This window comes from Theobroma cacao, chromosome 2 (assembly GCF_053813885.1).
Source record: "Theobroma cacao isolate CCN51 chromosome 2, ASM5381388v1, whole genome shotgun sequence".
NCBI lineage: Eukaryota > Viridiplantae > Streptophyta > Magnoliopsida > Malvales > Malvaceae > Theobroma > Theobroma cacao.
Window position 1 is genome coordinate 48,560,333 of NC_142640.1, and position 15,840 is coordinate 48,576,172.

A 15,840-nucleotide genomic window follows, 5' to 3' on the forward strand; every position below is an offset into this window, starting at 1 on the left:
GAGGCCAAAGCTATGGCCCCCTAGCTATAAGTTTTTCCCAATGGATGTATTTGGCTTTACCAATAAGGCTAAAGTAAATTCTGAACCAAATAGTTATGAGTATGGGAATTCAATCCCTGTTAATTATAAAGGGAGATCTTCTGTCTAATGCTACATTTAGAGTTTATTTGGTACTCAATTTGTTGCTCTGTGCAAACACTATAAGTTTCATTCCTCTCCTTCAAAGCTTATGTATACTTAACCATTATCATTATATATATGAATTTATATTTGAAGCATTACCAACGTATGACACTTGTATGCACTGTCAACAGTAAATCAAATGTCGTAAATAGTCATTTTGTAACCCATCTCTAAGGGGCTCAAAGCTTTTCAAAGTCCATGGAAAGTCCCAATGGTTCGCAAGTACCCATAACCAACTGAGCCAAGCCATTTCATCTTTCATGAGCTCTCCAACTCCCGCAAGTTTTAGGTCCCCATGAACTGACCCATCTGATCGAGTTTAGGTCGTGGTGCCACAACCATGGTGTCTCGAAATGATCTGACAAACAGCATGGGGAGATAAATATTAATCATTTATTTTTCATGAATAATTGAACTGTACGAACACTTTAACATACCTAAATATCTAAAGTTAACATGTTTTAATAGTTATGGGCCAGTTACTTTAGTAGGGAGATATTACATATTTGTAAAGTTGTATGTGAGTTAAGGAGATTTAGCAGAACAAAATGTAGAATTAACCCTTCTACCTATGAGATCATTGACCATCCTAATCAGAGTTTTTGTCTAGAACTCAAGTAATTGTACTAACAAATTTCTAAGGACTGTTCTTTCACACACGAATCCACTTTCAGGTAGCTGCGTCTTCACGCTCCACCATATATTATTTGCCAGGGGCACTCGTCAAGTCAACTCACCAATTCTTCATCTCTTTTCAGCTGAACCAGCTGCAGTCTCTGGAGCGATGGAGTCCACCGACAGGAGCCCCAAGGCCTCTCACTCTCACCCTCACCCCCACCCCCACATCCTGGTGTTTCCATACCCAGCCCATGGCCACATGCTCGCTCTTCTCGACCTCACCCACCAACTCGCTCTCCGTGGTCTAACCATCACCATCTTAATCACCCCTAAAAACCTCCCATTACTCTCTTCTCTCCTCTCCTCCCATCCTTCCTCCATCACTCCCCTCGTCCTCCCTTTCCCTTCTCACCCTCTCATCCCACCCGGAGTCGAACACGTTAAAGACCTTGGCAACACAGGGAACCTACCCATCATGGCCGCCTTAGGCAAACTTCGCGACCCTTTAATCCACTGGTTCAACTCTCACCCCAACCCTCCAATTGCCATCCTCTCCGATTTCTTCCTTGGTTGGACACAACACCTGGCGACCCACTTGAACATCCCCAGGATCGCTTTCTTCTCAGTAGGTGTGTTTTTGGCTTCTGTCTTCGACTATATTTGGAACAATGTTGAAAATTTGACGCCTTTGAGCGAAGTCGAGTTCAACTATCTCCATGGATCCCCGGTCTTCAAGCAGGAACATTTGCCATCCGTGTTTAAACTCTACAAGAGATCAGATCCTGATTGGGAGTTCGTCAAGGATGGCTTGGTTGCAAATACAAAGAGTTGGGGTTGCGTTTTTAATTACTTTGATGCTTTGGGAACTGAGCATGTTCGATGTTTCAAGACACAAGTAGGTCATGATCGTGTCTTCACTGTCGGGCCGCTTAGTTTGACAAGCCCGGATGTATCGGGGCGGGGCAATTCGGGTTCGGAGTCTGACCGGAATGACCGTGTGTTGGCTTGGCTTGACGGATGCCCCGATGGGTCTGTTGTTTATGTTTGCTTTGGGAGTCAAAAGCTGTTGAGAAAGGAACAAATGGAAGCCTTGGCTAACGGGCTTGAAAAGAGCGGGACGCGTTTTATCTGGGTGGTGAAAACGGGTACGACCAAACAGCAAGAAGACGGGTATGGTGTCGTACCCGATGGGTTCGAGGAGCGGGTGGCCGATCGGAGTATGGTGATCAAAGGGTGGGCCCCACAAGCGTTGATATTGAGTCACAAGGCGGTGGGTGGGTTTCTGAGCCATAGCGGGTGGAACTCGGTGCTGGAAGGGATAGTGGGTGGAGTCATGATACTGGCTTGGCCCATGGAAGCCGACCAGTTTGTGAACGCCAGGCTCCTGGTGGAGGATGTGGGTGTGGGTGTTAGGGTGTGTGAAGGTTCTGACTCGGTTCCTGACTCAGATGAATTGGGTCGGATCATCGCTAAGTCGATGAATGAGGGTGGAGTGAAGGCAAAGGCTAAGGAACTGAAACAGAAGGCTTTGGCTGCAACAAGTGATGGTGGGAGCTCCATGAAGGATTTGGATAGATTTGTAAGAGAATTGGATCAACTTAGAGAAAGCTAGATCCTGCTTTCCTCTATCAGCCCCAATAAAAATTCAATTCCACTCTTTAAATATGAATACATGTAAGCAAATCCTATGTTCGAGTGCTAATGACATTCTACTGTCAGATTCCAAATATTCCATATATAAATTTCAGTTGATTCATAGAAGATGTGTTGGCATAGGTTATGTCTTCTCAATAGACAACACCTTAGGATGAAAAATAGGTGTAAAACATGTGGTGACAGATAATCTTACACGAGCCTTACTTCATATACTTGCTAATGGCTCCCTGATATAACAATCATGCACAAATTTCTCCCCCCTACATAACATGTCAATAGAGAAGATGTCAGTCATTAACATTGTAAAGACTTTCATTGTTCGTGCTAAGCACAGGAAGGAAAATGGTGAAACTTCTTACTTTTTAAGGAATGATGGTGGTCGATGCATAAAAGTGCTGACTCCAAATCTTCCAGTATGTTGATGAATGTGTCCACTGTGTCTGACACGAGCAACTAGCCTACGGATCGATACAAGCTGTTAAATCAGATGCTAAGAAGCACGAATGGAAAAAAGCGAAGTGGAATTCGAATTAAAAAAATGGAGGGGACCTCCCTATTAACGGCAATCATCTGATATAGGGGACCTCCCTACATCAGCTAGAATTGAGAAAAGAAATATGAAAAACAGTGTTCTAAAATGCAATTAAGCCCTATGAAGTTGAACATAGCTATAACAACCAATCTTGCGAATTCAAGATGTCAACAGTTAGCTTTTATTAATGATAAAAAAACCATGTTAGCTCACCAATAAGAATTTGCAATTAAAGCATTCTGAGATCTGCCCAAACATCCCTAATCCCTGGAGTAGCCGTCCACAGGTGTACCTGCTTGAACAAATAGCAATACCACCATCAAGAATATATCACTAGTCGGGCATAAATTGAAGCCGGTTTGTCTTCTTCTTGCATAAATTAGGCATAAGGGAATTTTGTAGCAAAATCAAACAGCCATGAAAGATGGCATCCCCTCTTCCCTAGAGAAATGGATCAGAAGAAATGGGGCTTTTTTTTCTTTTTCTGAAAGTTAGAAGAAATGGGGCTTTTTTTTTCTTTTTGAAGGTTAGAAGAAATGGGGCTTTGTTCAAGTTTCTTGATGCAATTATGTTATCCAAGAGATTACATGTATGCATATGTGCCTGCATGTGCACATATGCATATGCATACATATACTTTAGCGATCCTAGTTGATAGCATAGTCCCTGATTAAATATTTTAATACCATACCTGTTCATCTTTTTATTTGAAAATTTCCCTCAGCTCGTGGTGGTTATCATGGAACAGGAAAAATAAATCTTTATGAGCTAGCAAAAAGGAAAAAGGGTGAGGCTCTATAGATTTTGAACTAAGATTACATTTGAAGGAAATTGAAAATTGAAGTAGCCTAATTAGATTGGTCTGCAAAACCTTGTCATTACTCAAAAACCTCTACTTCCAAATCTACAAGTATGCCATTAGATATTCAAGTTTCTAAAATGAACCAGTAATCTTTACATGAGAGATATGTAGCCGAATCCATCCCATATCGTAGGGTCACTCTAAGCTTTCATGTGGATCAAAACATGCATTCAGACATGCAGAAGTAACCTTATTACAGTCTCATTCCATTTCCTCCTCTTCCAATTATACTCCAAGACACAAATTACAAGGCAATACCTTTTCTAGCCTCTAAATCACATATTCCATGCTCAAATAAAAACCTCTAATCTTGTTTTAGAATGGAAAGGCTTAGATTTTTCTTTTTTCTTTTTTCCTTTTAATTTTGTTTTAATAATCTTACTGGCTTCTATTCGTTCTGAAACTATGATTATAAATAAACTGCAGTTCATAACTAGTAGAAACAGGCTGAAAAGCACACTTACCATTATATAAATCATTAAGATGAAGGGTACATTCTGTGCAATATCACAGCCTATCAAACTGTTGGCATCTTCTTCAAAAGCTGATTACCCTTGGGTACTTGAGCTTCAATTTTACTGATGTAGGTTTGCTATTGTGCAAATTACTCTCCATGCCTCATTTCATAAACCTATAAAATAAACATGTTTATATATCTAGACAGATAAATGGTGCCGAAAAAAGTTCAATGCAGTTCAAATAGTTCCGATACAAAATTTTATGGAAAAAAATGAGGCAGCACTCAACCATGAGAAAATGAAGTCATAAGACATCAAGAATCTTAAATTAAGTACAAAAATCACATTCACCATCCCAATGTTAATAAAGTATAAGACAACTAATAGGGTTTACCTTGGCCAATCATGCACTTAGTGTATTCATGAATAAAGGATGCAAACCACATTCACCATCCCAATCTTTACAATATATAAGACAATTAATAAGGTATACCTCAGCCTATCGTTTTATACTTCAAGCACTTAGTATTATTTGATATTTAAAGAACAGAAATTATTGTCATTGCACAACAATATTCTTTCTAGTACTAAGATTCTAAATAAATGACACAAGACACATATAAAATTGGGGAAAGGAAAGGGAAAATAGTAAAAGCCTTCCCATGCCTTCAAGAACACTTTAAGTATTATGCAACTAGGCTTTTATTAGCCTGACTGTTGTCATTTCCACAATATTGTTTGTTCCTTATTACTATTCAGAGGGAGGGAAAGCATTATGCTTGTTCCATTAGGACCATATAACTGAACCCTGCAGTGAAGCAGTGAAAACCATGAGAAACATATATTTATAATGTAATGTCCTGTACCTTTGAGTAATGAACCTCAGCATCATCAATTAGGCAGTGATGGAATAAAGGATGCATTAAAAATTATATATCATCATTTTCTCATAACCTCTGAGGAAGTAAGCCAGATTTGACCATCCAAGCAAGCATTTTATAAACTGAAATGAGGTCACCACACTGATGGTAAGCATTGAGCAATACTTCACAAATTTCATGATCTGGAGAAATGCCATAAGATAACATCATACAGAAAAAATGTTGTGCCTCAGTTATCAAACACCTTTTGCACAATCTATTGATAACTGCACTATAATCTCTCACTGAAATTTCAAAGCCCTTTTCCACCATTAGGTGGAAAAACATGAATGCACGGTGCACATCACCCTTCACACAATGTGCTTTGATTATAGTGGTGTAAGCAACTTTGGTCAAATTGACATTTTGTTCTAGAAGAGAAATCAGAAGCTTATCAGCATCCTTAAGGTTACCATATACACAGAGACAATTTATGAGAATATTATATGTGACAGGTGTGGGCTCAAGATTATTCAGCAACATCTCATTCACTAACTTAAAAGCCTTTGTAATGTTTTGAGCTTTGCAGAAACACTGGATGATGGTATTATATGTTACTTGATCCAGGTTTAAACCCTTATCACACATATCGTGAACTAATTGGACAGCTTCTTGCAACTTCCGCTGTTTACATAGCGCTTTGATAAATACAGTGTAAGTGACATGAGTTGGAACAATACATTTTGCATCCATCTCTTGAAGCAACTCTAGCATGCAGTGCATATTTCCATCTTCACAATATGCATTCATAAGAGTGGTGTATGTCACAGCAGTTGGTTCTGAACCATGAAGCCTGATAGTGTCCATGAATCTTCTTGCCTCATGAAAGTTTCTTCTTTTGCAGAACCCATGAATGAGAGAATTAAAAGTGACAACAGTAGGAGTAATTCCTCTTCTAGTTATTAGTTTATATAACTCTACAGCCTCCTCAACATTACCATGCCTTACATACCCATCAATCATAATATTATACAGAACAATATCCTGCACCCAGTTATTCATTATCAAAGAATCAAAATACCTTCTTGCCTCCAATATCATCCCCTTCTCACATAGACTCAACAGAATGGCCCCCCTTGAAATTGAATTTGGCGAAATTCTCTTTAAGCACATTTCTTTGTATAGATGAAGAGCCCTTTGCACTTCTCCTTGCTTGCAGAGCCCATGAATAAGGATGGAATATGTTACATGATCCGGTTCCAAGCCATTAGCTTCCATCTCATAAAGCAACACCAGTGCCTCATCAACCTGTCCACTCTTACACAAACTGCTGAGTAATACACTGTATGAGAAGACACTCAACTGAAAACCACGTGAAAGCATCTCCTGCCGCAACTTTAATCCTTCCTCGACATTCCCAGTCTGGCAATGGCCACATATGAGTATCGTATATGTAACAAGATCTGGATTCAACCCTCTATTTAACATTCTTTGAATAACCTTCCAAGCCCCATTCATCAGACCAAGTAGATGGAACCCTTTGGTGAGAATATTATATGTTACAATATCAGGCTCTAACCCATGCTTCTCCATGTCATTTGTGAATTCTAATGCTTCCTCCATGGAACCAGCTATACATAGTCCATGAATAAGAATATTGTAACTGTATGCATCAGGAACTAGTCCAAACTTAAGCATCATGCAAAAAAATGATTTTGCAACATCAGCAAAACCTAATTTGCAATATCTTGACATTATTGTGTTCAACGAAACAACAGAAGGCCCAAGCGTCTTTGCTTCAATTTCTCGCAGGAATGTAACAGCATCTTGTAGCTTGGATTGGCCACATAGGCCATCTATGATTATCGAATTAGTTTGCTTGCTCTGAGTAGTTCCAGTACCTTTGATTTCATTATACACATCCCACATCATATCAGTATGCCTCAAGTTGTATAAAAGACTATTATAGGTCAGTATTGAAGCATGCAACTTCAGGTCCTTCATCTTTGCAAGAACATAGAGAGCATCATGAACCATCTCAGATCTTGAATAAGCAAAAGCCAACATATCCCATACCAAATTGTTCTTGTCCCAGTCCCTAAAGCCATTCAAAAGGAGCTCACAAAGTGAAGGAGCAGAACCAGAGCCTATCAGAAATCACACAAAATCTATAAACAAAAAAATGAGCAGCATTTCAAATCTTTGGCCAAAAAAAAAAAAGAAAAACTTTGTAGCTAAAAATCATTTGGGTAATCATCTGGGATCACGATTACTACACCCAGATGTAAAGCAAGCCTAGCTTGACATAAATTCCATTTGCAACAACTAACAGTACATATCACTAATTAAAAATGCTAGGAAATGTACAATGATTTTTCTATGAATAGAAACCAAAATAACAAAAAAATGAAAAAAATTCTAATGAAATGCACCAGAGAGTTTAAAAAAATCAATACCCCAAAAACAATACCTTCCTCTTTTAACATTTGCTCTAAAAAAAACCGCAACTCCTTGAGCCGCCTCTGTCCCGCCAAAACATGGGCCACAACGAACCGTGAAAACCTTGAATGCCGGAACCTATACTCATTCCTCATAAAATCAAAGAAAACCACTGCAAAATCAGGGCTTTCAACTCTCAGACAATTTATAATTTTATCAACCTGTAACTGATTCAAACTCAAAACCATGTTCCTAAAATAATCCCCAGCTAAAAACCTCCTAAAACCCAATTTTTTCAACCCAGAAAGGATCTCAAAAACAGGGTCTTTAGGGGGCTGGAAAATATAGGGTTCCTCTTCTACGAGATTGGCAACGGAGACTGAAGGTCTGAAGAAGATTAGGGAAGAAAGGGCGGAGAGACTGTGAGGTTTTGCCAGGAAACTGAAGGGTTTCCATTTATTGAGCATGGAAAATCAGGGTTTAGGGTTTTAGGGTGTCACCTTTTAGAAATGGTGATAACTATTCAGTAGGGGTTTGCTCTGAGAGAAAGTGGGAGAGAGGGTTCCAAATTGAGAGTACAGGGTTTTAGGGTTTAAGAGAGCCGTTAGTTAGTGTCCCGGCAATTTCAAAGACCTCCGAGAGAAAGAGAGGGTTTAGGTTATAGACGGATAGGCAAACGGGGAAGATGACTCATTTCTCCCGTGGAAGTTAGTTTATAATTAGAAACGGCGTCACTTTGGTTAAAACTGCAGATTCTGACAGGCACTTTTGATTTTTAACCATTTTTTAGTTTTGACAAACCTTTCTTTTTAAAAATAACTTTCATACATTTTCGCTTTTATTATCTTATAATTTAATATAATTATTAGATTTTATTTTATTTATGTATGGTAATTTCAATTTTTAATATTTGATCAATTTTCGGCGTCTAAATTTTTTAACTGAATCAATAAAAAATTGAACAAATAATATATCAATAAATTATTATATATATTATTTTTAATACATTTTCTTATTCCTCTTAAAGAATTTTTTTTTCTATTTATATATGTCTGTGGACATATGTGTGTATATATATATATATATATATATATATATATATATATATTATTTTTCAATTTTGATATAATTGCTCAAATGGATAAAGTAGTTCAATCTTCATTTGGTTTGATAATTCCTCGCAATATTGGTTCGGTTTGATTTTTCATTCAACAATTTCGATTCTTTTGGTTTTTGAATTCTTAACATCGAACCAATTGGATCAACCATTTGCACACTTTTAATCATACATGTAAAATTTTAAGATATAATTATTCTTCTGACATCAATCATGACAATGTAATTTTTATTAAAAACATAACATTTTCAATCGATTTAAATATTAATATAAATTTGATTTAAAATTTTAAATACATATATAGATAAATTGTTATATTTAATGGTTGATTTATTGAAATATTAATTATACCAAAAATAATATGACCTAACAATTTGTAATTTAAAAATTTAAAGATTCAATTTGGGGAAAAAATGATTTAATGGCCAAGCCAAGCATCATGATAATGTATTTGTTTCTTGGAGGGAAGCAAGTAGAAAACAGAATAAGAGATGATGCCCAAAGTAGAAAAGATTTTTGGACCCCAAATACAAGATAGAAAAGACAAATCTTACAACCCACTACCACAATTCCATCAACTATCTTATATTTTATGAACAAGAGGCTGCCTAATGCAATGGCAAAATACCCTAACTTTGGTTTAACACTCAATTTCCAATTATAGAATTTTTCATTAAAATTTTTTATTCTGCAAACCAAAGCAAACATAAATGGGTTTTGAATTTCCTGACAAGCAAATTAAAAGCACCTTTTCATCTTGCTTTAATTTGTAAATTCTTCCAAAAGTCTTTGCAAAGATGAATGGTGGAGCCGCTGACAACATTCTGTCTTGTTTATGTTTTACTCCTTTTCTTGTCTTGGTTTGGTCCCTTTGCTCTTTAAATTTGCCTGACTGCAAAGACAAAGATTGATAATGGGAAGATTAGCTAATCCATGGGGGAGAGGGGCCATGAACTGATCAGAATTCAACTCATGTAACTTTCTGTTTGTACCCCAAATTCAATGCTAAGTAGCAACAGCACATCACTGTCCTAGGTACACATTGAGCATTCATGATACTTAGTTCAGCATTTGGTTCAATAATACATGTATGCATCCTCTGCTCAAAGAATGGGGTTCAAATCTCTCAATGTGTTCGAATAGTCAAAGGGTGTATTTAAAACCTCGAGGGATACAGAATTTTTGTGGGTAGAGAGTAAGGAGAAAGACTGTGTCAAAGAATGATGGATGAGATTTCTTTGTCTATGCAGGCCAGAGGTTTGCCTCAAACCTTTTAGGACTCAGGAGTGCAAGTTAAGAATAATTTGAGTTTGGACCCATTCCTCTTGCATTGAGAAAAACACTGCAACTAAAAGGCTATTAAATCATTAGAATATATTGAGGCATGCCATAACCATTGCACCTAAAATTGACCCTTTACAATAAACTTAACTATTATATGCAGTTTTCACCTTCACTAGTTTTTCTTTTTGCCTTCTCAATTTCTAAAGGAGAGACTGCAAAGCTATATGAATATTTGAAGTATGAACCTGTTTAAGGATTATATATTCCCCTTCATATCAGACTGGCCAACTGGAAATGATGATTAGTATATTAGTGTAGGAATAATATAAACATATAAAATTTTCAGCAGCATTTGTCATCATCTTCATATTAGGCTGGTAATCTAACAAATTAATGATAGATCCAAATCACTAAATATCGGTCCCCTACTTTCAGATATGGATTAAGCCACCAGACACATGTATGATATATGCAGACATTTAAAGCAGGTGCTGACTTCTATCTGATATAAATTATGCCTGTAATTTGGATTAAGCCAATGATCAGTTTAGCTTAGAGATCTAATTCAATAACATATAGAATAATATTCATAAACATCATTCATTTTGATGAGATAACATATATAGAATATATATCCAAATTTCAACCTACTGTTATTGGTTTTGCTTACAAAATAAGGAGGAAAAAGAAAAGATGGCAGTTCATAATGAAATACACATTTCACCAACTTAGGTATGGTAGCTTTTGCATTCCCTCCCACAATATATATAAAACCCTAAACTTTTATCAAACTCAAAAAGCTCACCTTTACATCTACCCATATCGAAGACAAAAGGCAAGAACTCCATGATTTTCTCAAGCATGTCTAAAGCTAATGTCAGGAGACATATTCTGGAGAAGAACAGAAGTCCTAAAGAAAAAGAGAAGCCAGCACAAAGTGTGCTGTCCAAACACTTGAAGAAAATCTACCCAATTGGACTTCAAAGGAGCACTTCATCATTATCACTATCATCCTTATCATTGTCTTTGTCACAGAACTCGAATGACTCCTCTCTTACAGATCATTCTAGCACCCCTCTGGAGCAGAAGATTTCATTAGCACTCAGCTTGATTGCTCCCCATCATGAAAGAAGAGAATTCGTCGTCCCGGTTGTTAAAAGTGTCCAGCATCATCATCATCAGCAGCAGCAACAACCAAGTCAGGATCCTGGTAGTGGAGAACTCAGGAGGTGCAACTGGGTTACAAAGAATAGTGGTAAGTGTGTTTTAGAAATGCTTTTACTTTCTTCTCATTTTGCACATGATATATGAATTGTTTAAGCACAGCACAGAAAACCTGTATAGGAACACCTTCTAAATGCTTTCATAGAATCTTAATCAGGCAGTGAATAATTGGATTCAGCATATTGAAGGAAACACTAAACTGTAAAGTCCAATAAATTTCTGCAGACTGCAGCTTAACAGTTAATTAGGTGGCCTTGAGGTCAAATGTAGAGAAAAATTTCCAAGCCCCGAGATTCGATTAGACACATCCAGAAATAGCAAATAGCATATGATCACCTGTTTATCTGATATTTAGCTAGTGCAGCTCCATCAAGGACATGGGTAATTGCAAAAATAGGAGGAACTACTGAATACTATGAGATAAAAGAAAGAAATGTTATACAACTGTGAAATGGAAACATCAAATAAATGTAAACAAAAAAGAAGGTAGCATTGTATTGGTTTCAATTATTTTAAGATTCTCTCCGATGGAATCATCGTCAGATTTCATACCAAAGTCTGACTGTTAATAATGGTCATTAATATTCATTGTGAAGAAGCATCTCAACCACTTGGTTTATAGCAAGTCTTGGATCTTTTTGTCTTCCTGAATTAATTTTTAGCAGGTCCAAGATCCAAATGCAACCAAAATTTCTTCAACCCCATTTAAACAACAAACCAACCAGCATTTCAGAATTAATGGGTTGGATACTTGTTGTTTGCCTCTTTCTTCTTTTGGTACAAGTTTTTGGCTCTTTCTTGTCACCATCTTCACCACAGCAACTAATATACCTTATCTACATACCTGTACTGATTCTTATAGCAGTTGTTCATCTTCACAAAGATATCAAAATGACATCATACCAGCTTCAAATTCTGTCATTTCTCTTTGCAAACATCTCTACTAATAAATTGGAAAACACACATAAAATTTTAAATTCAAATGAGATAATCAGGTATCAGTATCACCCTTTACATTGTACAAGTACAGTGTTTTGAGTGGTTGCTTTAGAGCTAAATCTTTGACATTGCCTCCGGTGGTTAAGCTGTGAAATTGTGCATCTACATGCACATTAACCTGATAAGATAGAACAACCGCAATAGTCAGGCAACTATAATCAACAAGAAACTTCCCTTAATTACCTATCATTATCTAGCAGTTGAGAGTTATGTATAAATTCAAAAGGCCAAGATGTTTATTAGTCTATATTCTATGTGTATGTATGGATATCGTCACAGTACTTATTCTTTGACTTGGTCATTGTTACGGTAACTCTTGATTCCTGAAACATCCCATCTTAAGAAATAGCCATGAATTATTATGATATGCATATAAAGAACCGGCCAAAAAAAAATAAAGTAAAACAAAGAAAAGAACATGGGAAGAGGCTGTTGATGACTTGATGGCTAAGAAACTAATGAAAAGTTTTGATACAGATAAAGTATACGTATCATTTCATGACGAGCAGTGGGGGGTTCCTGTTTATGATGACAAGTAAGTTGTTCGAATTCATTAACATAAGTACTTATCGAATTTATTGACATCCTCAAGTTATAAGTAATCAAAACAGCCAATTGTTCGAGCTGCTTGCATTGTCTGGTATGCTGATGGACTACAATTGGACAGAGATTTTGAAAAGAAAGGAACTATACAGGTACAGTCTTCAATTTGCAAGTGCATGGATTATCTAAAAAGTTTGATGAACATTGAGCTGAAGCTTGCAGTTTTGGTTGATAATACAGAGAAGCCTTCTCTGGCTTTGATCCTGAGATTGTTGCTAAAATGGGGGACAAAGAAATCAATGAGATATCATCAGACAAAGCCATCATGTTGGCAGAGAGCAGAGTGAGGTGCATAGTAGACAATGCTAAATGCATACTGAAGGCAAGTTTTAAAATGTCTGATTACTTTTTTGGGGTGTTCTTTACATTTACATACATTTGATTGCTCAACGGACTTGTTTATCCAAATACAGATTGTGAGGGAATATGGATCATTCAGCAGCTTCATGTGGGGTTACGTGAATTACAAACCAACCATCAACAGATACAAATACCCTAGAAATGTTCCCCTCAGAACTCCAAAAGCAGAAGCCATTAGCAGGGATTTACTGAAGCGTGGATTTCGGTTTGTTGGCCCTGTGATTGTGTGCTCATTCATGCAAGCAGCAGGATTGACAATTGATCATCTGGTTGATTGTTTCAGATACAGTGAATGTGTAGGCCTTGCTGAAAGACCTTGGAGGCACATTTAACATCTCTATACTAACTCCTAAACTCCCTTTTCCCTCCTTTTTTGTATTGAACAAAACCTAAGCTCTTGATGTGTATAGTCATAAGGAGCATCTATGAAGATGGCTATGAAACTTTTTTGCATATGAAGTGAAACAGTAGCCTTGGGTTGTTTATCCAGTAGATATATGTGAATTTGAGATCTATTTCTTGGGTTGGCAGAATGCAGATTGAAAATACCATCCTTCATTCTTCAGTCTGTTTACTTTATGGCAGCAATATGCAGTTTTTTCTTCTCCCCACCAAATGAAAACAAAATATGGTGTTGTCAAGCATATTAGATTTATGAGTGTGCTTTGGATGATGATGATTATGGAGTTGATGTCCTAACGACAACAATAGAATAATTGCAGAAGGTTTACTTGCTAATCCTGTTCCTGTCCATATTAGCAAGCTATCGAAGGCTGTCAACTGTTTCATCGGTAGTTACAAGGGTTAGGTAAATGGGAAGATGTTCATATGGGGAGCCAATCATTAGGATCAAACACCAGAATTTACTTTTATTTTATTGATTTGAACACTTTATAGTACTAATAAACAAATGTTTATCAGAACCCGTGTCTCCGTCAGTCAAAGAGTGGGAAGAACGCAAGTCAACAACCCACCTTCACGTAGAGATAGTCCAACTGGTTTCAGGATTACACTCTTCAGGAAAACAACTGAAAGGCCCAATACTATTTACAGAAGGCCTGTAGACTTCATGGATTTCCCTGCTACCTTGCAGCTATCAGTTATTTTCATTCTCAGCTAGGAAAAGAAAACATCTGTGTTGACATTGATGTCATCATATCATTTTGAGTTGAAGAATCATAAACCTTGAGCTCAAAGTCTAGAGGGTTTAGTACTTTCTATATAATTGGCCATCAGCAACCTTGATGAACGAGGAATGCAGCATATGGGCTAGTCATCCTGTGCCAAATGCAGCTGGCCACAAGAACATTTGGATTAGGCCATGGTTCGCAAAGCTGGATGTTGGATTGGATATATCACATTGCTAACATTAATGGGTCAGTCATGGATTAATAAGTTTGGTAATGGAGAAACTCTTTACAATCAAATGATCTTATTCCTAGAGAAATATGCCTCATGGAAAACCGGCCCAACTGTTGCATAGATTACAGCAACAAAGGATTATCAACTGACGTACGTACTGCCATGTAAGAACTTAAAGGAACATGCTGATCTCAATCATGCACCTCACCAACAAATGCTGCTGCAGCCTCAAACTCGTCAGACACGATGTCCCGTTGCTGATATAACGTTGCTCTCAAAACCCCTCTTGAACTAGACACAGATCCCATGATAACACTAATTTGTTATAACGTCCATTTCTTGACACTATCATCTCCCAATCTCTTTATGAAAACTATGATTACAGCACTTTTCTCCAAACTTGATATCTATCAACCGTGTCTTTTAAGAGCCATCTGTGCTCACATAGTGTGTTGAATTCATCCTTATCTTGATGAATGAAATACTTCACCTAATCCACGTATGACAAATATCCTTCCATGATTTCCGCTCTTGGTTTTTGAAATTGAACGATGTATTGTCCACTACTTCCCATAACCTGACAGGCCTGAACTATTTGCCGCATGAGTGTATTTTCACTGGAAAACTCAGATATATCAGAAATTTGTTCCAGCTTTTGCTCTCCATGTGTGGGCACACCTGCTGACCTTGAAAAATGGTTTCAGTTGTTTCTTGGCGGAGGCAAAAGACATGTATTGTTGGCAAGATCACAAAAGTGAGAGCACAAACAAGGATCATTGAAGCCTTTTTCTCCACATGCTCAACTGTTCTCTAAAGTCCTGAATAATGATATCTCCACCAAATGTAACTATCATTTTGCTTCAAGGATATTAGGGGACAAACAAGATAAGGCCCCACTCCCCTCCAGGCCTCCACTTTTTGCCTACCTCTGCTTCTCTTTGATGATTTATCATTTTATCTTGAACTACAATCAATGTAAAGAATACCAAGCTGGACCCTCACTCTGCAAAGACAAATGGCAGCAAGAGATGACCAAGAAGAACCAGGTAAGAGATCAGGGTGCCACGTCTAAACTGTCAGACAACAGTTTTTAAGTTATTAATTAATTTCTTAACCCTTCAGTCTCATGTTATAAATAACTTCTGGTCAAAATAAGCAGCTTCCATGATTAAAATCTTAGGTGGAGAGGCCTAGTCTGCTAGCAACTACCAAGAACTTGTCTAAACCCTGATGTTTATCCTGAATCAGATAAAGTTCGGTTTGTGCACGTGATTGTGACCTGG

General features: G+C 37.3%; 2 protein-coding genes and 1 pseudogene across 6 annotated transcripts; 2 read left to right on the forward strand and 1 right to left on the reverse strand.

The window, feature by feature from the left end:
• Positions 1–181: 181 nt before the first annotated feature.
• Positions 182–8,287, reverse strand: LOC18610160 (Tetratricopeptide repeat (TPR)-like superfamily protein). Of its 5 annotated transcripts, none has more exons than XM_088803484.1 (7): positions 7,640–8,287; positions 5,176–7,316; positions 4,316–4,482; positions 3,203–3,281; positions 2,817–2,915; positions 2,662–2,717; positions 182–541 (listed from the first exon to the last, which is right to left on the reverse strand). In XM_088803484.1, exons 1-2 carry the CDS (start codon positions 8,073–8,075, stop codon positions 5,257–5,259), a joined length of 2,496 nt encoding a protein of 831 aa, XP_088659610.1. In that variant the 5' UTR covers positions 8,076–8,287; the 3' UTR covers positions 182–541; positions 2,662–2,717; positions 2,817–2,915; positions 3,203–3,281; positions 4,316–4,482; positions 5,176–5,256. The 5 variants fall into 5 exon arrangements, with proteins under 5 accessions (XP_088659610.1, XP_088659609.1, XP_088659611.1 ...); XM_088803483.1 differs by having other exon boundaries at positions 2,651–2,717; XM_088803485.1 differs by lacking the exon at positions 182–541 and having other exon boundaries at positions 557–2,717; positions 6,251–7,316.
• On the forward strand, positions 968–2,562 carry LOC18610161 (UDP-glycosyltransferase 89A2 pseudogene; annotated as a pseudogene).
• A 2,503-nt stretch (positions 8,288–10,790) lies between the features above and the next one.
• Positions 10,791–13,760, forward strand: LOC18610162 (DNA glycosylase superfamily protein). The gene is made up of 5 exons (XM_007045672.3): positions 10,791–11,264; positions 12,710–12,767; positions 12,844–12,927; positions 13,016–13,157; positions 13,249–13,760. Exons 1-5 carry the CDS (start codon positions 10,856–10,858, stop codon positions 13,525–13,527), a joined length of 972 nt encoding a protein of 323 aa, XP_007045734.1. The 5' UTR covers positions 10,791–10,855; the 3' UTR covers positions 13,528–13,760.
• The last annotated feature ends 2,080 nt before the right edge of the window (positions 13,761–15,840 follow it).